Source organism: Mastigoproctus giganteus, chromosome 1 (assembly GCF_048544385.1).
Source record: "Mastigoproctus giganteus isolate SK-2022 chromosome 1, ASM4854438v1, whole genome shotgun sequence".
NCBI lineage: Eukaryota > Metazoa > Arthropoda > Arachnida > Uropygi > Thelyphonidae > Mastigoproctus > Mastigoproctus giganteus.
The window spans coordinates 21,951,245-21,977,977 of NC_143575.1; the positions used below are offsets into that span (position 1 = coordinate 21,951,245).

The following is a 26,733-nucleotide window of genomic DNA, read 5'->3' on the forward strand; positions in this document are numbered from 1 at the left end:
TGAGTTGGCCTGCACCCCCTGAAAAAATAAGTACACCTTAATTCAAAGACAGTACGGTTCCATTGAATATTACAGAGAAAAAAAAAAAAAAAAAAAGAAGCAAAATGTATATCTTTATAAAGCATAATTTGACACTTAAATATTTACAATATATTATGAAGTGTCAAGCAGAAGCTCCTTTAATCTCCTGGCTTAAGTCCCATACCAGATGTTCACAATCATTCAGCTGTAGATGTTTATGTAATGCTGTGAACAAACGCTGTTTTTCCCTGCGCAGAAACAAAGGCCTCCCCACTTGAAAACCAATCAGTTAACATTGTTGCTTATAGAAACAACAGTTAACTATGGTGTATTTATCAGTTTTATTTATGTAAAGTAATAGGGCTGTTTATATTATAAAAGTTCTTGCTACTACTGACAAACTGTAAAAATGAACTTTATTAGAAATAAAATACATTTCAAGGATCTTGAATGAGATCTTTGTGGGCTGATTGATTACTGTTAGGGTATGGTAAAGTTATTAACTTTACTATACCCTAACAGTGTCCTCCTATGGATATACTGTATTAAGGAACAAAGTTGTTGCACATTAGTACAACAATACCTCGTACAGTGTGGTTAATGCGTCGTAAAAAACTACTGCACTGACTGAATCAGCACTAAACGGGGAATAGTTTCAGTGGGAAATATAATGATACATATGTGGGTATCATAAGGATTTTTTTATAGTAGAAATAATTATGCATGATTAGTTTGAAAAATAATAAATACAAATAATAATGAGATAGACTAAGAACAAAATTAGTTGATAAACTTTATTTTGAAAAAGGAAAACAGTGACAATTTTATTTTGAAAAAAATGAAAGCTAGAAAATTTTACTGATTAAAGAAAAATATATCTAATCTAAGTTGCATAATTATGTTTTTCTTCTTTTCTTTGTTGAGTTCTCGGTAACGTTGAATGGCATTTTATAATGCTCATTGGGCATTAATGCTATGTCTATGTCTGGATCATAATTCTTAATTAAGTCTGAAGCAGTTTCCACTGCCCTAAACATTTTTTCAAGTTCTTGTAAGGGAAATTCTTTTTCTCGCACTTTATTAGCTCCTTCATTACACTTTGGACTTCCTTCTACTTCCTCATATGTCCCTTCTTGGTCTAAGTTAAGGAGAGTATCATTATTGAGAGCTTGAGAATATGCGTCAATGCACTCTTGAACATTAGCCATTTCCAAAGACTTGAATACAAGATTGTGTCCAATTTTGATGACGTCTTCGGAAACATCCTGAATTTCGGACTCAAACCCACAGGAATTGCTTGTGCAATGAGGCAAAATTTTCTTCCACACTGCTCTCACGTTACTCTCACTAACTTCGAGCCATGCTTTGTTTATGTTTTCGATAGCAGTTCTGACGTAATTTTTCCAGAATTCAGCCAAAGATGGTGCAGCTTCTCCAGTTGTAGCCTTTATTGCTTGAGAAAAAGTTCATCTCAAATAATATGCTTTAAACGTTGCAGTGACACCTTTTAGAAAATTTTATAAAAATGTCAGCCGTATATGACCACATTATCAATCGCAGTCACAGATTATAAACCGAATCATCAGTCAGATTATAAACCGCACTACAGTGAATCCCATACTGATTGAAGCTGCACTGTGTTAGGTATTGCTGTATAACACCAATAACAAATGTCACTGCAGAAGTCATCCTCACTCACTCAGCTCTGTGTGGACTGTGATGTTACCCACACAGACACGTCAGATCCATAGGTGAGAAGGAGTATGGTGATTTATCAATCACTCCATATAATAGACTGTGTTTTACAATGTTATGCTCACTTATTAATAATTATGATGGAAATATGAATGTGAGCATTTTCTGTATTAAAATGCTTGATAGCAGCGGCACCTCCATAGCCAGGTGGGAAGGAGCAGCAGTGCGTCGCACATGCTTCTTGATTAGACTGGGGTTCAAGCCTGTCACCACCAAATACGGAGGATGCGGAAAGGTCAGGGAATGACCACCGCATATCCCCGGAGCAATACGGCCTTAGTTGCTAATGCTCTTAAAAACCAAATAACAAACAGCTGGATAGCAGGGATAATTTAATCCATATTTGAAAATTTTATATGCTAAACCCAGACACCTAGGCTATTGCTTGTGATTTGTACAGGGTTGGTTCTTGGGTTTTATTGGCACATTAGCAACTAAGGCTATAATGCGCAGTGTACAGGGCAATCAATGATATTTTATCTTCTCTGAATACTAAGCTCTATATTCAAAAGTGAAGATTATTTATTTATTTATTTTTTTTTTTTACCTTCTTGTAATGTAGCGGCAAGCCAAAGTGACAGAGGCTTCTGAATTATCACAGGCTGCTGAGAATGAGGGAAATAATTCTGACGAAAGTGTTGTTTTACATCCAGCAGTGCTAGAAGATATCTGGGGAACTGGTAAGTTATTCTTGTACATTTTTATATAAAAGCTGGTATGAATACAGTGAAAGTGTTGTGCCAAAGAAAGACTAATTTAAAGAAATACTGTAAATTAAAGTTTCATAAGCGGTCTCTTGAAATGGGTTGCTTCAAGGCCCTACTTAAATTTTTACTGTGTATTAAATTCACCCGCTTATTATTATAACCAATTTTCTAAAGGAAAAAACAAATCGGAGCAAATAGTTTAAAATTTAATTACGTCACATTTATGATTGTTTTGATCAGAAACTTCAGTTAAGCAAGTGTGGTCTTCCACAAATTTCACTTCTAAAGAAACCACATGTAAGACAATGAATTAAATTTATAGGAGGAATAAGAATCTATCTAGTCAGTAAAGAGGAATCTGTTCAGTATACAAATATTTAAATGATGACATGCATTTTTGAAGACTATTCTGGGACCACCAGCTAGGAATGAGAAGGAAGAAAATTACGCTGCTGTTCAACAGTTTTACAGCTCATCTAAACTTAAATTACAAACAGAATTAATTTCTCTACCATTAAATCCAATGTTTCAAGGAATTATAAAACCTTTAAGATATTTTGCAGATCTGATATGAAGCAAATAATCCTGCAGGGTATAATAAATAAATAACTAAATAAAATAATAAATAATAAAATATTTTTAAATCTGTACACACACAGTTCTCCAACATGTATTGGCAACATAAAATGTTTTGTCATTTTACCCATGAGGAAACAGTGGTTAATTCTAGATGTCACATGGCAGGTTGAGACCAGTATCAGTTAATACTATTGGTATTAGCCATATAGCGCAAGGAATCTGCAGACTTTTGCTGCCCAGGCAAAAAAATAAAAAGTAGATTTGAAAACACAAATTATGTACTTCCCCTCCTCATGTAGGTAACTCTCCAGTTGACCTTTAAATTTCTTCAAACTGTCAGCTTCAACTACCTGCAGAGTCAACAACTCACTGGCTAAAAGAAAACTTCCTACAATCTAGTCACTGAAGAAGTGGTAAGAAAACATTTGACTCCGTTATGTTTATATTTCCAATTTGCAAATAAATATAATTATACCAACATAGGTTTGATTGCTTTATTATCTTCAAAAAACACAGTGTACCTACACACCATTCCGGTCAAGAAATACCTTAAATCTAGTCTAATCCTCTTAACCCGTTATTTGAATTTATGGCCCTTAGTTCTGGAATTTCTTAGTACAGTGAAAATTCCACTTTCATTCATTTTACTAATCCTTTCAGAGCCTTATAAACCTCAAACAGGTCTCCTCTAAGGTGCCTGGTTGCCAAGCTCTGTACCCTACATAATCAGTCTTATTTTGTATTGTTGCCCTTTTGTCATTTTCAGATGAGGGCTCCATACTTGGACACTTTATTCCAAATGTATTCTTACAATTTTCTTATGCAATGGGATTATGACCTCTCATCTACAGGACATTGTTTGATAAACCATTAATAGGACACCATGGGCTTTCCTGGCCACCTGTTTACACTGCTCAGAGAACTTCATAATTCTAGATCCCATTCTTCCTCTACTGTTTTTAATTCAACCCCATCAAGTGTATAAGTTATTTTGGGGTTGCTATCCCCTAAGTGTAAGACCTTACATTTTGCTGCATTAAAACATAAGTGCCACTTTTCTAACCATTCTTGAAGCCTGTTTAAGTCATCTGGAAGGAATACTGCTTGGCACTGCTGATTAATGACTCCCCCAATCTTTATATCATCTGCAAATTTTGACATCATATCCTCTACCCCCTTTTCAGTGTTGTTTATGAAAATCAGAAACAACAGTCCTCCAAAAACTGATACTTGGGGGACTCCACTTCTAAAGAATATCTATTAATCACAACCCTCTACCTTCTGCTCTGCAGCCATATTTAAAGATGGATCACACTGTGATCCATCCTTAAATCTTTCCAGTAATCCCAGTATGTTCCAGCTTATACAGTAACATCTCTTGAGGGACTGAATCAAATGCCTTACTAAAATCCAAATAAACTGTTGCCCTACATTCAGCTAATGAGTAATTGTGTCAAAATAGTTTGTATGTTCCTCAGAATGCCATTTCTATCTAAATATCACTGGATTGCACTCTTAATCATTGCCTCCAAGATTTTCCTTCCACCACTAAAGTCAGACTAACCAGTCTGTACTTACAGACTTCATTCTTAAACCCCTTTATGTATTAGTAATATGTTGGCACTTCTCCATTCCAAAGGAATCTCTCCTGAGTTCAGTGATGCTCTTGTAATTAACCTGAATGGTTCAATACACGCTGTGGTTGCCTCCCTGAAAATTATTGGGTATATGCCATCAACTCCAGCAGCTTTACTTGCCTTTAGGCTTGAAAGTTTTTCTAATAAAGTCAACTGTAATTTGAAATTGCTAATTTGATATATTTGAAACACTCAGTTTCTCCTCAGCATGAAGGGTGTTTCCTCAGTAAAGACTGATGCAAAGCACCCATTCAGTTCTTCAGCAACATCAGCTAGGTTTTTCCAACAGCCATTACACAGGGATCCAATCTTATTATTCTTCTTTGTTTTCACATGCATAACTCCTTGTTCCCATTTGCTTTCCTTAGCCAGTGCTTTCTCATACTCGGTATACCACACCCATAACAAAACATCCACACTTGCTTGCTCATTCCCTCTGCATATAGAGACTCATCACACTCTTCACAGTCTGTAGATTACTCCCACTCTCATGTCTTTGCTTCGAACTAACTCACCATGCAAATTCTATGCTGGCAGGCGTAATTTCTGACACAGCTAAAGCTCTTTTTGCACTAAGACTGCTTTTGATGAGAAGCATAACCTTCCCCCTCCTGTCTTCCCTATCTTTCTTAAATACATTATACATACCATAGTGAAAATCATGATCCCCAATTTCTGAGTGGCACCACATTTCTATTAGCCCTATTAATAATGTCAGCGTTAGCTGTCCTAAGTAGGAGTTCAAATTCACCAATTTTTTTTTTTGACAAACTCCTTACATTACTGTAGACAGTTAAGACTGAGTATTCTTCTATAGTTTACTACCTTGACATACCCCTTGAAGTTATTTAGACTTGTTTTACTAGCTTTATCTTTTTTTGAAACATTGCCCTTCCCCATCAGAACAACTTGTAACATTGGCTCTTGCAGGAATAACAAGAATTCTTGACATGTGCGTAAGCAATAGTAGCGTATATCTACACTCAGCAATAGGTAGTAGAATAAAATGGTATGAGAAAAGGACCAAGATCCCATCACAAGAAGTGTGATAGTAAGTTGTCACATCATAGCATAAAAAAGTTGACACTCAAAATCAACAGTTGCAAATATTGTGCACCAATGGAAGACAGAAGGTAATGCAACCATTTATCCCAAGCCAGGTAAACCATTATTAATGACTCCCAGAACATGTCAGTAGTGGAAACAGTGTGAGGAAATCAGAAAGGCACCCTTAATGAGTTGACTTGAGAAACAGAAAATGTCAGAAATAAATTTAAGTAGGACCAACAACCATCAGAAAAACTTTCATAGAATGGATTACCATCGTTGTTCAGCTGCTTGTTCACTGAATTTGTCTCCCAATGATGCACATCAGCTATTCAATTGCAGAGAATGAAAGCATCTATATATTAATATGGAAGCTGTTTTCTTGAGACGGTCACTGTGAATGATAGGCCTAACCGAGTGGGCTGAAAGTGGTCTCAAATTGAAGATATATCTTCCTAGGTGTGCAGAAAGATGGTAAAATTTAAAAATTCCGAATGGTTTTATTTTACAGAACGGGCCAGTTTTGTACTACAAAGGAGAATAGTTCAACATTCAGTTCATAGGTGGAGCCACAGGAAATGTTAAATGTTCAACAAACAGTTGTCTTAAGTTAATAAGGCATTTTTTTTTCTGATTTAACAATTTGCACTTTAACTATTTAACTGATTAACAATTTGCACATTCACACAATCATGGCCTTTGTTCCGAAAAAATAATAATAGGATAGCTAGAGAAAAACTCTGCTAGCAATTGTGAAATGTTCCCAACAGGTACAGCTAGCTGTAGCCATTGTGTACAATAGGCCTACCTGATCTGGTCTCAAATTGAAGATATTTCTTTCTATGTGTGCAGAAACATGGAAAAATATAAAATTCCGAATAGTTTCATTTTACAGAACGAACCAATTTTCTCTTCTAGTGCTGCCTACCTTAAAAGAAAGCACCACTTAGGATTAGTTCTTTCTTTCAGTGCAATGGAATCCTAAAATTTAGGATTCCATTGCACTGCTTGCACCACTCACTATATGTCATCACGTTGCGCATGCGAGCTCATACGCTCATTGCCATTCATTACTTTTATACATTTAGAACTCATCATTTTATCATTATCAACTTCGAGTTTATTTGTTTTTGTATTGAGTTTAAGGTAAGTAATTTAAGGATTTAGAAGTATGTCACAGTCAGAATGCGGAGGATGTGTCCACTGCCATGCTACTCTGACTGGTCATGTCTGTACCTTGTGGGAAAGAAGAAACATGCATTTTCATGTTAGGATTAGCATTAGTAGAAGCATACGATGCAAGAAAGCAAGCTTATACAGCATCAGCCAAAAAAGCCCTCCCATTTCATCCCTCCATTCATTCCAAATGCCTGTCCAGCTCAGCCTTAAATTTATTTAGGCTATCAACTTCCACAACAAAAGATGGAAGTCTGTTCCACCAATCAACTACCTGCTGGCTAAAGGCAAATTTCCGCACATCTACTCTACAATTGTCTTTCCTCAATCTGAATCTGTGCCCCCCTAAGGTTCTTAATCTGAGCAAGAGGAAGAATCCCATCAGCATTCATCTTGCACAACCCATTCAAGGCCTTATACACCTCAATCAGATCACCTTGCAGGTGCCTACTCTCCAGGTGCTGCAGTTTGCAGAACGTAAGCCTTTCTTGGTAAGAGCACCCCTTTGTCCCCCTCACCAATCTTGTTGCCCTTCTTTGTACCCATTCTAGCAACTCTACATCCTTCCTAAAATGAGGCCTCCAGACCTGCACACAGTACTCTAGTTGTGGCCTGACCATTGCCATGTATAACGGGATAATCACATCCCTGTCCCTGCTAGCAAAATTGCTATATATCATTGACAAGACTCCATGACTTGCTCTGGCAGCCCCTCTGCACTGCTCAGCAAACTTCATATTTAACTGCACAATTACCACCAGGTCTTTTTCACTTTCCACTTCCCTGAGTGTAGTACCACACAGTTTGTATGTGTGGTACTACACTCAGGTTATTGCTACCCATATGCAGTACTTTGCATTTGTCAATGTTAAACTTCAGTTGCCACTTTTCAGCCCATTTGCCCAACTTAGCTAGATCCAGTTGGAGTAGCATACTGTCTTTACTGTTGTTAACAACCCTGCTAAACTTTGTATCATCTGTAAACTTCAACATTAAACCTGATATACCTTCATCAATATATGATTGTTAAATATAAAAAAACAATAATGGACCCAACACCAACCCCTGGGGAAAACCACTAATAACATTAGTCCACGAACAGCAGTGTCCATTGATTACCACTCTCTGTCTTCTCCTACTCAACTATCCCTTTATCCATAGCAGCAACTTACCCTTAATGCCATTCCTCTCCAATTTGCACAGCAGTCTTCCATGTGCAACAGTATCAAAAGCTTTCTTGAAATCCAAGTATATGATATCAAATCTATTTTTGGCATTCAGTTCCTTTGTGACCACATCATAGTATACAATCAAATTGGTCAGACAAGACCTTCCTTTAACAAACCCATACTGTGACTTAACTATTGCTGCAGTCTTGTCTAGATGATCCTGCAATGCTTCTTTAACCAGTGATTCCATTATTTTCCCCAGAACAAAAGTTAAACTAACAGGTCTATAGTTACATGTGTCACCTTTTGAACCCCCTTTGTGAATTGGTGATATATTTGCACACCTCCAGTCCATGGGGACCTCCCCTGAGTCTAAGGAAGCTCTCATAATTATGGCTAAGGGTTTCCTTACTTCCTTTGCTGCCTCCTTTAATATAACTGGATAGATCCCATCCACCCCAGGTGCTTTTCTTATGTTTAACTTCCAATTTCTCCTCCACTTTGCTGCTCTCAGTTATTACAAAATCACTTAGCTCCCTGTTAAGAGTTTTATAAACTTCTGGCACTCCCCTCATTGAATAACTCTTCATGTGTGAATGTAGATTCAAAATACTCATTCAGTTTATCAGCTACCTGCGCATGATCATCAATAGTCAACCCATCTATGTTAGTGGTCCAATCCGATTCATCCCTTTCCTTTTGGAGTTTACATAAGTAAAGAACTCTTTGCTGTTTTTCTTTGCATCCTTTGCTAAAGATTTCTCGTAATCTGCCTTCGCCTGTCTAACCTCCTTTGTGACTTGATTACAGACTAGTTTATATCTGCCATAGGCATCTGTGGCACTTGATACTTTATAATGGTCTCATACATTTTTCTTCTCTGCCACAAGCCTCATTAGTTCATCTGACATCCATTTAGGCCTAAACCTTGAACAGTATTTCTTAGTTGGAATGAAAAGCCTAGTAGCCTCCAAAATTAAGTCCCTGAAGGCTTCCCATTTAGAATTCAACGTTGATAACATCATCAGTTGATCCCACTGTACAGAATATAAAAACTGTCTGAAACCCCTGTAGTCACCTTTACGAAAGCAAAAGCCCCTACCTTTAGCCGTGATGGTAGTTACATCCTTAAGTAATTCCCACATCAGTACATTGTGATTACTCTCATCCAGTGGTTCCTTTATCTGCAAATTCTTAATGCATGAATAATCACTGCTGATAATCAGATCAAGTGTATTACTCCCTCTGGTTGCCTCTCGAACATATTGCTTTGGAAAACAGTCATCCAATAAATCCACAAAAGTCTTGCTAGTTTGCGAGTGACCAATCCACAAGTTCCAGTCAATATCTGTAATGTTAAAATCCCCATTATAAGATGCAAATGCATGCAAAGTTCTTAGAAGTCCCGTTTCCAAATTTCTTAGAAGTCCCGAAATAAACTTATGGTCAGTCAATACGAGACAATCTGTAAATAGGGTAATGCGACAAGCAGAATGCCAATGCACTATTGTATAGCCCCCATCCCCGAAAGGATAAGGTCATAAACTGGCCGCTAATCCCGATACTGGTGGTCATAAAGCTAAGTCACCACTTGGGGTTGAAAACCCAATCCAAGAATTGGGTTTTTTCAACCCCAAGCAATGAAGAATGTTTGCATAGTTTCCAAAATTTATTCAGCATATCCATGGAGTATGCTCATTATAACAGTGAGCAATTGTATGGGAATACATAAATTAAAATCATTATGCTTTTTGCTCATTACAGCCGTGATCTCGTTATAACCAAGTTCGACTGTATTATTTTAATAATGATAATAGGTTGTAGTGATAATTTTTATGCAATCTGCTTTTATTTTTGGCGTTTTTTTAATTTTTATGTAATCTGCTTTTATTTTTCAGTTGCTTTTAATTTCTTCCATTCTCACTACACCTGACAGGTAGGTGTGTTCGTGCGTACCTCAACACAAATGTATATATGTACAAAAGTTAGCATTAGCAAAGGCACATGATGCAAGAATGTAAGCTTATATAGCATCAGTCAAAAAAAAAAAAAAAAAAAAAACCCTTCTCATTTCACCCATCCACTTGCTCCAAATGCTTGTCAAGCTCTGCCTTGAATCTATTTAAGCTATCAACTTCTACAACGACAGATGGAAGTTTGTTCCAGAAATCAACCACCTGCTGGCTAAAGGCAAACTTCTGCACATCTATCCTACAACCATCTTTCCTCAGTTTGAATTTATGCCCTCTCAGGCGATTATTCTGAGCAAGAGTAAGAATCCCATCAGCATTGAGCATGCTCAAACCATTCAAAGCTTTATACACCTCAATCAGATCACCTCGCAGGTACCTAGTCTCCAGACACTGTAATTTGTAAAACTTAAGCCTTTCTTCATAAGAACACCCCTTTATTCCATTCACTAATCTTGTTGCCCTTCTCTGTACTCATTCCAACAGCTCTACATCCTTCTTAAAATGAGCCCTCCAGACCTGTACAGAGTGCTCAGGTGCAGCCTGACCATTGCCTTATACAAGGGGATAATCACCTCCTTATCATTGACAAGACACCATGAGTAGACAGTCTGTACTGCTCAGAAAACTTCATATCTGCCTGCACAATTATCCCCAAGTCCTTTTCATTCTCTACCACTGTCAGTGTAGTACCACAGAGTTGATACATTACTCTGGGGTTAGTGCTTCCCATATGTAGTACTTTACATTTGTCAATGTTAAACTTCATTTGCCACCTCTCAGCCCATCTTCTCAACTTTTCTAGATCTTGCAAATGTATTCAGGATGGGTTTGAAATGTGCATTTAAACATCAGAAAGGTTTAATGTCACATTCTTCATGTCAGAACGGTAAAGTTTCATTGCCGGTAACCAAAATGTTTGCTTACGTTAAGTCCTTTATATACAGATTACAACGAATTGTCCAAAAAATTTTGTGAAAATATCAGGCAATACAATAATGCTTTCTCTTTTGTTTCTTTCGGAGCAAGTGTGAAACTGCCATCCAGTTGTGGGCATAACGCATTTTGGATTTTGCTAAATATCCATCATTCTATCAGTTCCTTTTTTCCAGGACACCCCAGCTTATGGCCAGTTATTTATATATTAATACGAAAGCCATTTTCTTGAGACTGCCATTGTGAACGATATAGGCCTAACTGATCGGGCTGAAAGTAGTTTCAAATTGAAGATATTTCTTCCTAGGTGTGCAGAAAAAAATGAATATATAAAAATTCTAAATAGTTTTATTTTACAGAACGGGCCAGTTTTGTCTACTAGCACTGCCTACCTTAGCCCCGCCATGCTAGTCTAACTGGTCGTGTTGAACAGACCTTGCCTCAAAGAAGAAACATACATTTTCGTGCTATTGCAAATGCATCCAGGATCGGTCTGAAATGTGCATTTAAGGATCTGAAAGATTTAATATGTCACAGTATTGGCTTATTTAGTGAAAGGTGTGTTCATTGTCAAGCCTTACATTTTAAGTGTGAAAAAGTCGGGGATCATTTTATTTTACTGCAGAATATGGCAATTTTGGAAGGATTGATCGATGGTATGAGACTTATAGTCAGAGTTATGCATCAAAATTGTTTGGATCTAGAAATAACAGAAGTTAAAGGAAAATGGGTACTTTTACGCGTGTAGATTTGACTCCATCTGATTCGACTTTGCCATTTAAGAGACTGCAATTTCCTATTCAGTTGGCTTTTGTGATGGCTATAAATAAAAGTCAAGGGCAAACATTTGATAGAGTCAGAATTTCACTTACTAACCCTGTATTTAGTTACAGCCATTATATGTAGCAATGCCTCAGGTCAGATCATTCCAGCATATTAAGATATGGTTACCAGAAGGGCACAAGAATATAAAAAACGTTGTTTTCAAAGAAGTATTATAGAGACTGTACTACATTTTGTACTTGTGAAATTGTTATTCAACGTGCACATTTTGAATAATCAGAAAGATGATGAAAGGAAAGAAAATTTATAAGTTTCCTCAGATACAAGAAATGAGAAAGGATTTGACATGTACTGGCTTACCTGCTCACAACAAAACACAGACTACATTTCTGTAGGACAGCTAGAGAAAAAGTCTGCTACCAATTGCAAAATTTTCACGAGTACAGCTAGTTGTATATTACAAGCGACAGAACATGATGTGGAGGGATGAATCATGTTATAGTCTTATCATCAGCCAGATGCCTAAATGGACTGTGCCCAAAGAATGCTTTCATTCAGATCTTATTGCACCAACAATGAAGTTTGGTGATGTGATGGATTTGTCATGTTTTATGTAGTTTGGACTTGGACCAGCAGTTGCCATTGATGAAATCACAAAAACTTCAGTTGTCTGTTGTGACATCTGAACAATTCTGTCTTACCTGCAATGTGGAAATAATTGGTGAGGGGGTCATATTTGTGTCAGCATGACAATTCTCAAAATCACAAAATACAGTTAAAAGATGGTTAAATGCACCTTCTTTTAAGACCAGAAACAGGTGCATTTGATTTGCTATGATATAGTAACCAATTCTCATCATGTAAGTGTTAAACATTTTCTTTTTTCTAACTAGGTATTCCCAATATGTGCTGAAGAATAATATATATATACAGGGTGTTCCAATTTAAAGACACCAGGGTCTACGTCACTTATTATTAGTTTAGGCCATTTGTCATCTGAACCCCTATCTCTTTTTTTTTTTTTTTTTTTTTTTTTTTTAATATATATTTGGGCCAAAATTTTTGAATTTCATGTTAAAATTGGACTAAATATTACTGTTTAGATTTTTATGATTTCTAAATTAAAATTTTTCCTTATCCTTTTTTCTCAATGGGAAAGTTGTTTACATCCCTGATTTTTAGTCTAAAAACAACATCAGTGTACTTCTGAAACAATCATAAACCATTTTATTTAAAAAATAATGATGATAACACAACAGTCATAGATTACTGAGATGTCACGAACTGCCAAAATACAGCTGTACTGTAATGCAAACATCACATACCACCATTGTTTGTTTTTTCTTCAAATAAAATTGGTTAACGTTCTTTTCAGAAGTACCACAATAATGTTTTCAGACTAAACCAAAGATAGGAAAGAATTTTCCCATTGAGAAGAAAATAGTTGATTAAGAAAAATTTTAATTTAGAAATTGTGAAATCTAAGTCTAATTTTACTACCAAATTCAAAAATTTCAGCCCAAATATGACGAAGTCCAGATGACAAATGCCTAAACCTAAAAATAACCAAAGTGAACCTGGCACCTTTTAATTGAAACACCTTGTATAAATTATAATATATGAGGTACCAAAAAGTTTCTGAATAATAATAATAAAGGTTTATCTTGCAGCTATTCCACATTTCCACTTGAAAGTAGCCCCTCACTAGGTAATGGACTTTATCCAGGAATTTTTTTGCCATAGCTGGAAGCAATATCTTGGGGTCCCCAAAAAAAAAAAAAAAAAAAGCAGCATATTGAGATGTGTTAATATGTTCTGCTGGGACAAAAAAACTTTTTGTATTTTTGGAGCATCTGATTTTGCCACACAAGTATTTTTGAAGTTAGCTATTCATAAGGATCATAAGAATGCCTCTATGTCAGCATTCCTGCCAACATTTTTATCTGCAGCATGATTTACTTTAGTTTTAAAAGAAAATAATATATAGATATTTTTTACTTAGAAAACATCTTAAAATGAAGGTTCATCAGACTTAAAGTAACATATTTTTATCATGTTAGAACCCTCCCCCCCTCCATCTTTATTTATACTGAGTTGAAGTTGTAATGTTAACGAGGTTCTTATTTGTGTTATTTGCAGTTTGATTGTTTACATGTCAGTTTCAGTGGTGGGTTTTCAATTTATTTTTTGATTATATTACTTTACGCTACTTTCATTACTAGTGAATAGTCTTGCAGTTCATTCTTTGTCTTTAAATAGAATCAATGCTAAATAATTTACTTTTCCCTTTAAAAAAAAAAAAAAAAAGTTTTTTTATTAGATGTTTATTTTCCAAGGTGTGCATGATGATCAGATCTAAGAGCTTCTGAAGTTTGTTGTCTAATGTTACTACAAATAGAGCTAAACACACAGAATATGTTCTTCATTAAAAAAAAAAAAAAAAAAAAAAAAAATTGTCTACCATCTCTAATTTCAGTTAATGTGAAAAAACAAAAATAGCATATTTAATATATAAAAGCAAAATTAAATGTTGGGTTGTAGTAGTAGCAGTAGTGGCATGTGATGCAAGAAAGCAAGTGTATGAGCTTATGCAGCATCAACCAAAAAAAAAAAAAAAATCACACCATTCCCTCCAAATGTCTGTCCAGTTCCTCCTTAAATTTATTTAACCTATCAACTTCCACAATGACAGATGGAAGTTTGTTCCAGCAATTAACCACCTGTTGGCTAAAGACAAATTTCCGCACGTCTTTTCTTAATTTGAATTTATGCCCCCTTAGGTTCGTAATCTGAACAAGTGGAAGGATCCCATCAGAATTCAGTGTACTCAATCCTTTCAAAGCCTTATATACCTCAATCAGATCACCGTGCAGGTCCCTAGTTTCCAGCCACTGTAATTTGCAGAACTTAAGCCTCTCTTGGTAAGAGGGTCCCTTCATTCCCCTCACCAATATCGTTGCCCTTCTCTGTACATGCTCAAGCAAATCTACATCCTTCCTAAAATAGGGCCACCTGACCTGTACGCAGTACTCAAGGCATGGCCTGACCATTGTCTTATACAGAGGGACAATCACCTCCTTTTCCCTGTTAGCAAAATTCCTATATATCATTGACAAAACCCCATGACCTGCCCTGGTAGCCTGTCTGCATTGCTCAGAAAACTTCATATCTGACTGCACAATTACTCCCAGGTCTTTTTCATTTTCTACCACCTTAAGTGTAGTACTACACAGTTGGTACGTTTCTCTGGGGTTACTTCTACCCATATGCATTTTGTATTTGTCAAGGTTAAACTTCAGTTGCCACTTCTTAGCCCATCTGCCCAAATTATCTAGATCCTGTTACAGTAGCACACTGCCATTACTGTCATTTACAACCCTGCCAACCTTTGTATCATCTGCAAACTTCAACACTAAGCCTGATATACCTTCATCAATATCATTGATAAATATACAAAACAACAGAGGACCCAACACCGAACCCTGTGGGACTCCACTAATAACATTAGTCCACGAAGAGCAGCACCCATTAATTACCACCCTGTCTTCTTCCACTCAACCATCCTTTTATCCATTGTAGCAACTTACCCTTAATACCATTCTGCTCCAATTTGTACAATAGTCTTCCATGCGCAACAGTGTCAAAAGCTTTCCTGAAATCCAAATATATGATATCAAAATTATTTTTTTGCATCCATTTCCTTTGTAACCACATCATAATATCCTATCAAATTTTTCAGACAAGACTTTCCCTTAACAAACCCATGCTGTGTCTGAATTATTGCTGCAGTCTTGTCTCGATGATCCTGCAATGCATCTTTAACCAGTGACTCCATTATTTTACCCGGAACAGAAGTTAAACTAACTGGTCTGTAATTACTCGTGTTCCCCTTCAATCCCCCTTTGTGAATTGGGGATACATTTGCACATCTCCAGTCCGTGGGGACCTCCCCTGAGTCCAAGGATGCTCTCATAATTATGGCTAAGGGTTTGCTTAGTTGCTTTGCCACCTTTAATATTACTGAATAGATCCCATCCACCCCAGGTGCCTTTCTTATGTTTAACTTCAACAATTTCTCCTCCACTTTGCTCTCAGTTATAACAAAATCATTAAGCACCCTGCTACAATTTGATAGCTTTCTGCCATTTTCAAACCTTAATAACTCCTCATGTGTGAATGTAGATGCAAAATACCCATTCAGTTTGTTTGCTATCTGAGCAGGATCATCAACAGTGGAACCATCGATATCAAGTGGACCAATCAGATTCATCCCCTTCCTTTTAGAGTTTATATAAGTAAAGAAATCCTTGCTGTTTTTCTTAGCATCTTTTTCCAAAAATTTCTCGTAATCTGCCTTCACCTGCCTAACCTCCTTTGTGACCTGATTACAGACTAGCTTATATCTGCCATAGGCTTCTGAGTCGCTTGATAATTTAAATGCATCCCATGCATTTTTCTTCTCTGTCACGAGTCTCATTAGTTCATTTGATAACCATTTAGGCCTAAACTTGGAACAATATTTCTTAATAGGTATGAAACTTTTAGTAGCATCCACGATTAATTTCTTGAATGCTTCCCACTTAGAATTTACTGTTGGTAACATCATCAGTTGATCCCACTGTACAGAATTTAAAAACTGTCTGAGACCACTGTACTTTGTTTTGTCTTTATGCTTAGCTTCAATTATGCTTCAATTAAAAGTCACTGAAGTTTATCCCACTTATTTGTAGAGTTAGGCTATTTGTTATGTGGACCATTTTTTTCATATGTGGAGTAAGTGATGAATTTGATGATAAAATTGAACTAAGTGTTAATTTCATTCCATTTATATTTTACAATTTTTAAATTTAAATTTTTGTGCACTCAGCTACTTTTTTATTCATGGGAAAGTTGTTTCACTGTACTCAGTTTTGTCTGAAAATCTTATTGATGCACTTCTGGTGTATTTAAAAGGCACCAAATAAACCCTGGTGCCTTTTAAATGAAATAATTTATACCAGTATATATTTATACGTATATACTGGTATAAATATAGTACACATCTATACCTAAATATATACAGGGTAGGTCAACAGTTTATGTATAGGTATATATCATAAAATATATTATATATATTTTATGATATATAAAAAAAATAGTTATTTTATTTTCTAATAGTTCATTTCTAATTTTGTTTTCCCTTGACTAATGGACATTTTCATTCTTTAATTTATGCTATTCAACTGTGTCACATTAAAAAAAAAAAGTAATGAATTTTACTAGTATAAAATTCATTACTTTCATGAGCTCAACTTTCATGATCTATTGTGAAGGGTTTGGTGGTTTTGGGCTAAATTTGAACTATTTGGAAATCATTGTTTCAGGACCATTTTCTTCAGTTTCTACCTAGTAAGCATACTCTTTTCTGCATAAGCAAGCCCTTTTTTTATTTGAAGAAGGAACATAAGATTTTTAGTATTGGTTTACACATCATTCATAGCCTCAATGCATTGTAATATATCTATCACTGCATTCTCTTCTGGCATAGCAGTGTGGAATCATTCAAAACACTTCTGTTGAGTGGATCTGTCACAGCTCAGCCTTTATTCTGATGATGTGCTAAATGCAGTTTTAATATAATGTATCAATAGGTGAAGGAATCTATATTAATTCTAACTTCAGATGTGCAAATTTAAACAGCAGATAATCACCAAGAAGAAAGCTCAGAGGAGGAAATGGAAGAAAAGGATGTAGAACTTGGATCTGATACAGATGTTGAAACACAAGTACCCTGTATGCACAACCATAATGGTGAGTGATTTCCATTTTTAAAAACACAAACTATTTCTTGAAAATAGAATAAAAATTATCAAAGTAACTGGGAGAAATGTTCTCTTTGTAGCATGTATCAGATTAGAAATGTTAGTTTTTTGTTTGTTTGTTCTCTGATCTTGTTTGTTTCTGTTTTGACAGAAATAGTTTCTAGACCATTTCTTTGATATTATTTTAAAATTATATCATTGTACATCCAAAGACAACATGGAAACGCTCTCAAACAGTTACAATGTTTGAAACTCATCTGACCACAGTAACTGTATAGAGTATAAACATAAATTTATTTTTAGCATATAATAATTATTTACTGTAAGCTCATGTTGATTAATCTTTAAAACATTTCATTTGATTCATATTTATGCAATCAATAAGATGTCTCCAGTGAAAATTGGAGATAAAGGTAAAGTGCAGCCATTATCAACCCACTGCAGGATGGAAGCCTCCTCAACAATTCATGCTGAGGGAGATGGACCTTAGTCTGCCACGCTGGTCCAGTGCGGGTTGGCAGATCGACCGTATTCAGCAGTCGGGGGCTTGAACCCTGGTCTACTCAAAGAGCGTGTGCTGCTGCACTCCCACTCCTGACCACTCGGCTACGGAGGCCGTTGAAAATTGGAGATATGATTCATAAATCAGTCGTGAACTGTTGTCGGGAGATTTTCTTATAGGTACTCTTTTTTAATTTTTTTTTATTTGATGTAGTAAATCTGCTAGAAAGGAGATCAAAAACAAATACATAAACATGATATTTTAATATAAAATTATCCCATCCCCTGTCTCTTTAAATTTCTGATGACTTCATAATTATAAACCAGTATGCCTTTATATCAATGTATAATATTACTATTATGTTGTGTAATATGCTTAGCATATCAGCTTTATGTTAACCTGTTGTAGTCTGTAAAATATTGTTTTCAGATTAGTGTTTAGTTTATGTAAAACATAATAAAATATTAATATCCTAGCCTTTTCTTAAATGTTAGGAATGGTGGTCATTGTTTTTGAGCAACATAAAATTTTATTAATATCAGAGTCATTTTTCAGGCCAGTTTAATTAATGGATTTATTCTTATATGTAACTATTTTACTGAAATAAGCTTTAATGATGTATCCAAATTAATACTATGTAAATTAATCATTTTTATTTTATTTTATTTTTTTTTTGTTCATTTATATATCCAGAAGCAGATGCTGAAGATAGTGAAGATTGTGACAGTATTTCAAATAAATATACTCATCAGCCACAAAATTGTAATGAAGTAATGCAGGTCAAAGGAACATCTTGTATAGATGAAACTGGAAACTGTTCTTGTGATGTTTTACCTCTCACTCTTCATGGAGGAACTGAAGAAAACTTGGTGTCTAGTGAACTTCATGAAGGACATATGGACCATATACATACTCCTGATGAGAATGATATTAATTTATTATGTGAACAGCTCGAGGCTCCTAATGTTTACAATGAAACTAATAATATGGATGTCCGGGGCGAATCTCCTGTGCAAAAATGCATTGAAACTTGCAGTGATAATCTGTTTACTTCCAATCCTCAGGATTGCTCTATTAGCCCAGCATCCATTATTTGTGATGGCAACAAACCAAATGATGGAATTGGTGATGGTTTTGTGCAACTTTCTTCAAAGGAGGATTGGATTAGAAGATCTCTAACTACACTGAATGCTCATTCTCATTCACCGTCCAGTTCATGTTCTGTGATATCTTGTTTAAATATGTTTACAGCACCAGAACTTTTAATAGGAAGCAATAAATTTGGTTGTGAAAACTGCACTCAGCTGAAGAATAAACAGTTCCAAAATAGTGGTATGTATCTAACTGTTTTAATATTTAATTTGTCATATAATTTATTAACTCTAATGTAATGGAAGTAGGACTTGCATCTTTTCTAAGCTATAATGGAAACTAAAATTGCCCATAACAAAACGTGTTTTTCTGTAAAGGCATTATTAATTTCCATATGCAATGTTATTTAAGCAGCTGTTATTTAACAGTGCTTTGCAGAAGCTCGAGTGTAAATCTGTTTGACTATGGAGACAAGTGGCCTTTAAAGTGAGAATATTTCTTAATTCTCCTAATACAGTCAAACTATAAAGAATCTATTGAGTTTTCTGAACATAATGGGACAAGACGTACTGTTCTGTGAAAATCAACAGTACACATGCAGTTTGTATAGTATTTTTTTTATTATTATTAAATTACATACATTTCTGTATTAAATATTGGAGGTAGTGCAATGCATGGTAACTCGTGAAGGATGATCACAATATGAGATACAATTAAATGATGCCTTTACTCTACAAATGTAGTTTTCATTTAAGAGCTATCTATGGTGTATTTACACCAATATTTAATAGATAATTTTAAGTTCTTATAATATTATGCCTTGTTGCATTTATATTTATTATAGTATTATCACACGCACCTTTTGGCATCTCTCATATTGTGGGATTACCTTCACAACTGGGTTGTCATGATTGCAATACCAGGGTAGAAACGGTGCTGTCTAGGTGGTGGTGGTAGTGCAATACGTGGTAACTCATTGGGAAGGATGATCACAATTAAAATGATGCATTTACACTACAAATTTAGTTTTTGTTTAAGAGCTATCTGTGGTGTTTTTACACCAGTATTTAACTTGCTAATTTTAACCAAAAGTGGTTCTCCATGTGTGAATTACTTTGCCAATAACTGATATTACTATACTGGGATGGGAATGTTTGCAAATTAACATGAATTCGCATGTTCCAACAATAGGATTTTTATTTTTTATTTTTTAGTATTTTTATTATTATTATTATTTTAGTATTGAGCATCATAGCTCTGTTATATACAATCAGATTTTTATTTTTTAGGTAAATTAAAGTTATTAATTTATTGTTCATTCATAGAATGCATTCAGGCCTAGGTATAGTAACTTATTAGCATTAGCATTAGTTGAGGCATATGATGCAAGAAAGCAAGCTTATACAGCATCAGCCAAACAAAAAAAAAAAAAAAAAAAACCCTTCCCATTTCACCCATCTTGTCACTCCAAATGTTTGTTTAGTTCAGCCTTAAATTTATTTAATCTATTAACTTCCACAACAGCTGGAAGTCTGTTTCATCAATCAACTACTTGTTGGCTAAAGGCAAACTTCCGCACATCTGTGCGGAAGTTTGTTTCTACAACTGTCTTTCCTCAATTTTAATCTATGCCCCCTCAGGTGCTTAGACCGAGCAAGCGAAATATCTTGTCAGCATTGAGTCTGCTCAAACCAATCAAGGCCAATCAGATCACCTCGCAGGTGCCTAGTCTCCAGATGCTGCAACTTTCAGAACTTAAGCTTTTCTTCATAAGTGCATCCCTTTGTTCCTCTCACCAACCTTGTTGCCCTTCTCTGTACTTCTTCTAGCAACTCTACATCCTTCTTAAAATGAGGCCTCCAGACCTGTATACAGTACTCAAATGTGGCCTGACCATTGCCTTATACAAAGGTATAATCACCTCCTTGTCTCTGCTAGCAAAATTCCTATACATCATTGACAAAACTCCATGACCTGCTCTGGCAGCCCGTCTGCACTGCTCAAAGAACTACATATCTGACTGCACAATTACCTCCAAGTCTTTTTTTCATTCTCCACATCCTTGAGTGTAGTACCACACAGTTGGTACGTTTCTCTTGGGCTACTGCTATCCATATGCAGTACTTTGCATTTGCCATTGTTAAACTTCAATTGCCACTTCTCAGCCCATCTGCCTAACTGTTCTAGATCCTGTTGCAGCTGTCTTTAGTGTCATTAACAACACTGCCAACCTTTGTATCATCTGCAAACTTGGAAATTAAGCATGATATACCTTCATCAATGTCATTGATAAATATACAAAACAACAATGGGCCCCGAACCCTGGGGAACTCCACTAATAACATTTGTCCATGAAGAGCAGTGTCCATTGATTACCACTCTCTGTCATCTCCCACTCAACCATCCCTTTATCCATTGTAGCAACTTTCCCTTAATGCCATACCTCTCCAATTTGTACACTTCCATGGTCAACAGTATCAAAAGCTTTTCCTGAAATCCAAGTATATGATATCAAAATTATTTTTAGCATCCAGTTCCTTTGTGACCACATCGTAGTATCCACTCAAACTGGTCAGACAAGACTTCCCCTTAAGAAGCCCATGCTGTGTCTGAACTATTGCTGCTGTCTTGTCTAGGTGATCCTGTATCACCTCTTTAACCAGTGACTCCATTATTTTCCCCGGAACAGAAGTTAAACTAATAGGTCTATAATTATTTGTGTCACCCTTTGAACCCCCTTTGTGAATTGGGGATACATTTGCACATCTCCAGTCCATGGGACCTCTCCGACTCTAAGGATGCTCTCATAATTATGGCTAAAGGTTTGCTTACTTCCCTTGCTGTCTCCATTATAACTGGATAGATTCCATCTGCCAGGTGTCTTTTTTATGTTTAACTTCAACAATTTCTCCTCCGCTTTGCTCTCAGTTATCACAAAATCACTTAGCTCCCTGTTAGAGTTTGATAAACTTCTGGCATTCCCCTCCTTGAATAACTCCTCATGTGAATGTAGATCCAAAATACTCATTCAGTTTATCAGCTACTTGAGCAGGATCATCAATAGTTGAACCATCTATGTTAAGTGAACCAATCTGATTCATCCTGTTCCTCCTAGAGTTTACATAAGTAAAGAACTCTGTTGTTTTTCTTTGTGTCCTTTGATTAAAAGATTTCTTTTAATCTGCCTTCGCCTACATAACCTCCTTTGTGACTTGATTACAGACCAGCTTATATCTGTCGTAGGCTTCTGTGTCACCTGATAATTTATATGCATCCCATGTATTTTTCTTCTCTGCCATGAGCCTCATTAATTCATCCAACATCATTTAGGCCTGAACCTTGAATAGTATTTCTTAGTTGGTATGAAAAGCCTAGTAGCCTCTAAGATTAATTCTCTGAAGGTGTCCCTGAATTTAGAATTCACTGTTTGTAACCTCATCAGTTGATCCCACTCTATAGAATTTAAAAACTGTCTGAGACCTCTGTAGTCACCTTTACAAAAACCCTTCCCTTTACCCTTGATGGTAGTTACATCTTTAAGTAAATCTCACATCAGTACACTGTGATCACTGTCACCTAGTGGTTTCTTTATCTGCAAATTCCTAATGCATGCGTCATCTGATAATCACTTATGGTAACTAATGAGGTTGTCCAGCTGAATGACCATTTGGTAGGTTCAATAGACTATTAAAATCACAGATTAAACTGATTAATTTACAGGGTAATTCAAATCAACAAGCATGTAGTGACAGAGCAGGTTATAAGAAGTGTTTTTTATTGGTCTCTCAACTTTGCCAGACCAGTTTCTAATTTTCATGGACTCATTGAACAGAGGAGCAGTACTGTCTAGGAAGGTCATAGAAAGAGGTCAGCTATGTGTCAATAAAGATTTTTTCTTGTACAAGGTCTTTGGTGAGCTGATTTTTTTTTATTTTTTTAATTTATTAATAGCATCATAATTTGATCTCTTTTTAATTGTATAATATATAATGCCTTTTTTCCTTGAACAATTTCATTTGTTTAATGGGAAAAAAATATGTCACTTCTGCATTAGTGAAGGAGATGCTTCGCTGCATTAAAATGGCACTTTAAATTTGAAATTTAGGAAACATTACATTCAAAGCTCCATGGTTTTGAGAAAATGTTACTAATAATTGTTACCAATAAAGGAACAAACTTTTTGTTCCTTTATTAGTAACTAAAATAAATAATTCTAAAAATCTAATTTATATTACTTACATCCTGTTGACTTGCAAATACAGACCTAAGATTACATACTGAAAATGGTGTTAGTGTGTAACTGTTCATGTCTTTAAAACTGACCATATGTTGAGCTAATTGATAGTGGTGGACAAAGTTTTTTTTTTTTTTTTTTTTTTGAAATATGCCTCTATATTGAAAAGAAACTACGGCTAGTAACTTAATTATATTGGAGTTTTTGTGCTACTAATCTCAGTTCTTCTGAGGTGCTGTGTTGATGTACTGGCATGCTGGTGTTGGAATTTATGGGATTGTTGTTAGAGGCAGTTAACTGGGAGTTGAGAGGGAGGTTATATGTGTGCCTAATGTTTTTTCAATTTTCATTTTCAAGACTGCAAGGTTTAGAAAAATAATGCAACTAAAATAGTTTGATCAATAAAATCTCACCCTGTATTTAGAATAAAATAAATTAAAATATATATATATATAGTACAATTTCAAATGTGTTAATTGTTAATTTTTTTCTTTAAAGAGAAGAAAATTCACATGGTCTACTGCAATGCAAGAAAACAGATGTTAATATTTAGCCCTCCAGCTGTACTGACATTACATCTTAAGAGGTTTCAACAGGTAAATTAAATGAACATCAATGCTTCATTTTTTGAAAATTATATAGTAATAAGAAATAAATTGGCAGATATAAATTGGAAGTTCTGGAAATTTTATTAATTGGCATAATAAATAAATATATCATCCCGTAACATTAGTGTATCACCAATGAAGAATCAAGTTCTTATGAAGAATCATAAGAATGTGGGTTCCAAAATACCTTCTTGAGTTTACAACTCCTTGAAATTCTGCTATTCAAATAAGAAGCACTCAATTAGTTTTTCACTTATTTGTATTTTAAATTCCTTTATTACTTTCTTTTAAACAAGAAATTTAAATGCACAGTATTCAACTTCAATCTGAATGTGTCTTATATTGACAAAAAAGAAATTACTGACTTAAGCTGCTGCTGTATGCAGCCATGTTCTTCTGCAACATATGCTGAAGCAATTTCTTTTGAGTCACAGTCCTAGTCTCTTATATATGAATTGCTTTAGGTTGTACATTGCAGAGGACACTTAAATGATCTGATGGATTTTGTCAGGAGAACAGGAAGGCTGTAACTCATGAAACAAGTTTGACACTGAGTAACACCTTCATTTAGCTAGTTTTGGCTACAATTTCTGTAGAGCTAGAGCTCTGATTTCTTACTGCAAGCAAGCAAGCAATAAAAAAAAACCAATTAAAATTAAAATTTTGAAATATCACCTTGAGGCTAATAGCATAAAATAATAGGTTATGATGACATTTATTTAATAATTAAGTTTAATCTGTAGCCAAGTGGTCAGAAGCGGGAGTGCAGTAGCACACGCTCTTTGAGTAGATCGGAGTTCAAGCCCCTGACTGCTAAATACAGTTGATCTACTAACCCACACTGGACTAGCATAGCAGATTATGGTCCATTTCCCTCAACATGAATCATTGAGGAAGCCTCCATCCTGCAGTAGGTTGATAATGGCTGCAGTTTACTTTTTTTTTTTTTTTTTTTTTAAGTTTAATTGGATTGAATTTATTGCATAATTTTATTTTATATATATTTTTTGTTTCTTGTTGAAATTAACAAATAGGAAGTTCCAGCTGCTATTATAAGCTTTATAGCTACCCACAAAAATTGTACATTAAACCTGGAGTTACTTGCACAGGGTCTAAAAGACTCCCAAGGTTTTTTTTGGAAAGAAAAAAATTATTAGAAGGAATATTCAAAATAGTAGGAAAGATTTATTCATTTTACTTTAAAGAACCATTCCTTCTAATAATTGATCCACTTCTTTAACCTTTTATTGGTTATAATGGTTGATTTGAAATTTAACTTGAATACTTTAGGGTTAAGTGAAATATGGGCCCTGTAATCACGTGTGAACACCTAAACATTTGTGTACATTGTACACAAATTAAATATTTTTATGTACAATGTTATCAGTAAACTAAATGTTATCATTATCAGTAAATGTTATTTTAAATAACATTTATTGATAACAATAAATTTTAAATATTATTTGTATCAATAAATGAAACATACCACCACATTTATAACATTTAAATTTATGTAGCATACATATGTCTCTTCACAGCAGTTCAAATTGAATAGGTAGAGTTCAAGTCAGAATGCCTCAATTGAGCGGTGTCTAAACTGTAATGTGTAACCCCACTGCAGGAATTACATCCCGGTGACTAGGGACACAGCTAACTTGGGTGATAAAAAAAGAATTTTTAGAATGTATTGTAAAAGCAAACTAATTGAATTTGATGAACTAAACTAACAAGTGAATAAAACTTCACTTTCAGCATTATACACTACTCTGTGCTTCATAATCTAATGATTAGTTAGACTAATTAACATCTAACGTCTAGTAGCTTATGTAGCTACAAAAAGATATTTCTTCGTTCTCCTTCCCCATGTTTAAATACACTTGGAACATAGTGTTGTCCAATTGTTTTCAAAAATTAGCCCATTATTAGTATTGTGCACTTTTTTTACTGCTTTATTATTTGCAACTCCAAAATTAGAAGCCTGTGTAGCACAAGTGGTTTATGAATATTTCTCATTATTTTTCAGGGTCGGTGATATTGTAAGTGTTACAAAACTAAAATGTATTTGTAGTGACAGAAATCAGAAAAAAAAAAAAAATCTTAAAATATAAAAAAAAAAATTTCATATCTTAAGTTCTTTTGTACGCTGATTCTTTGCACCCAGCAATTAGAAGTGTGTAATGCTATGAAGAATATTTGAAAATAGATAAATATACACTAAAAATGCATTTATTATTTGTGAAAATTATTCTCTGAAAATAAGTGCCTTTAAAGCTTCACTGAACTTCACTTATGGGGTTTTGCTATATAAAGTTTGGAAACTGGCCTTAACTAATTTCTGTGAATGTTAACATTAATGTAATAATGTTTTAAATGTAAAAAAATAATAATAATAATAAAATAAAAATAAATAAATAAATAAAAATAAACACCAATAAAAAGTTTTCATTCTTGAAACAACTTTCTTTCATTTGTTCTTTTCAATTCTGTTTATCCATTTCAACATTTTTCATATCTGAACTATCTCTTTAATGAATAATTTCTGTATCTATGAATTCATAAATGAATTTTATGTAATTTTTAAGGTTGGAGCAAGCCTAAGGAAGGTGAATAAATATATTGAATTTCCTCTTATATTAGACTTGGGGCCATACTGTAGTTCACTGTGTTTAGTAAGTATTTTTGAAAACTTTTACGAACCCTTTATTATATTTTGAAT

General features: G+C 34.9%; 1 protein-coding gene across 4 annotated transcripts in view; it reads left to right on the forward strand.

The window, feature by feature from the left end:
- Positions 1-26,733, forward strand: part of Usp16-45 (ubiquitin specific protease 16/45) — a 117,991-nt gene that overhangs the window by 84,971 nt on the left and 6,287 nt on the right. For 2 of the 4 annotated variants that reach the window (XM_090379186.1, XM_090379202.1), the window contains 5 exons: positions 2,339-2,456; positions 17,460-17,570; positions 18,777-19,415; positions 23,908-24,005; positions 26,600-26,686. In XM_090379186.1, coding sequence (XP_090235312.1) covers positions 2,339-2,456; positions 17,460-17,570; positions 18,777-19,415; positions 23,908-24,005; positions 26,600-26,686 — 1,053 coding nt within the window. The remainder of the gene's footprint in view (positions 1-2,338; positions 2,457-17,459; positions 17,571-18,776; positions 19,416-23,907; positions 24,006-26,599; positions 26,687-26,733) is intronic. The other 2 variants (XM_090379193.1, XM_090379210.1) reach the window with 2 other exon arrangements.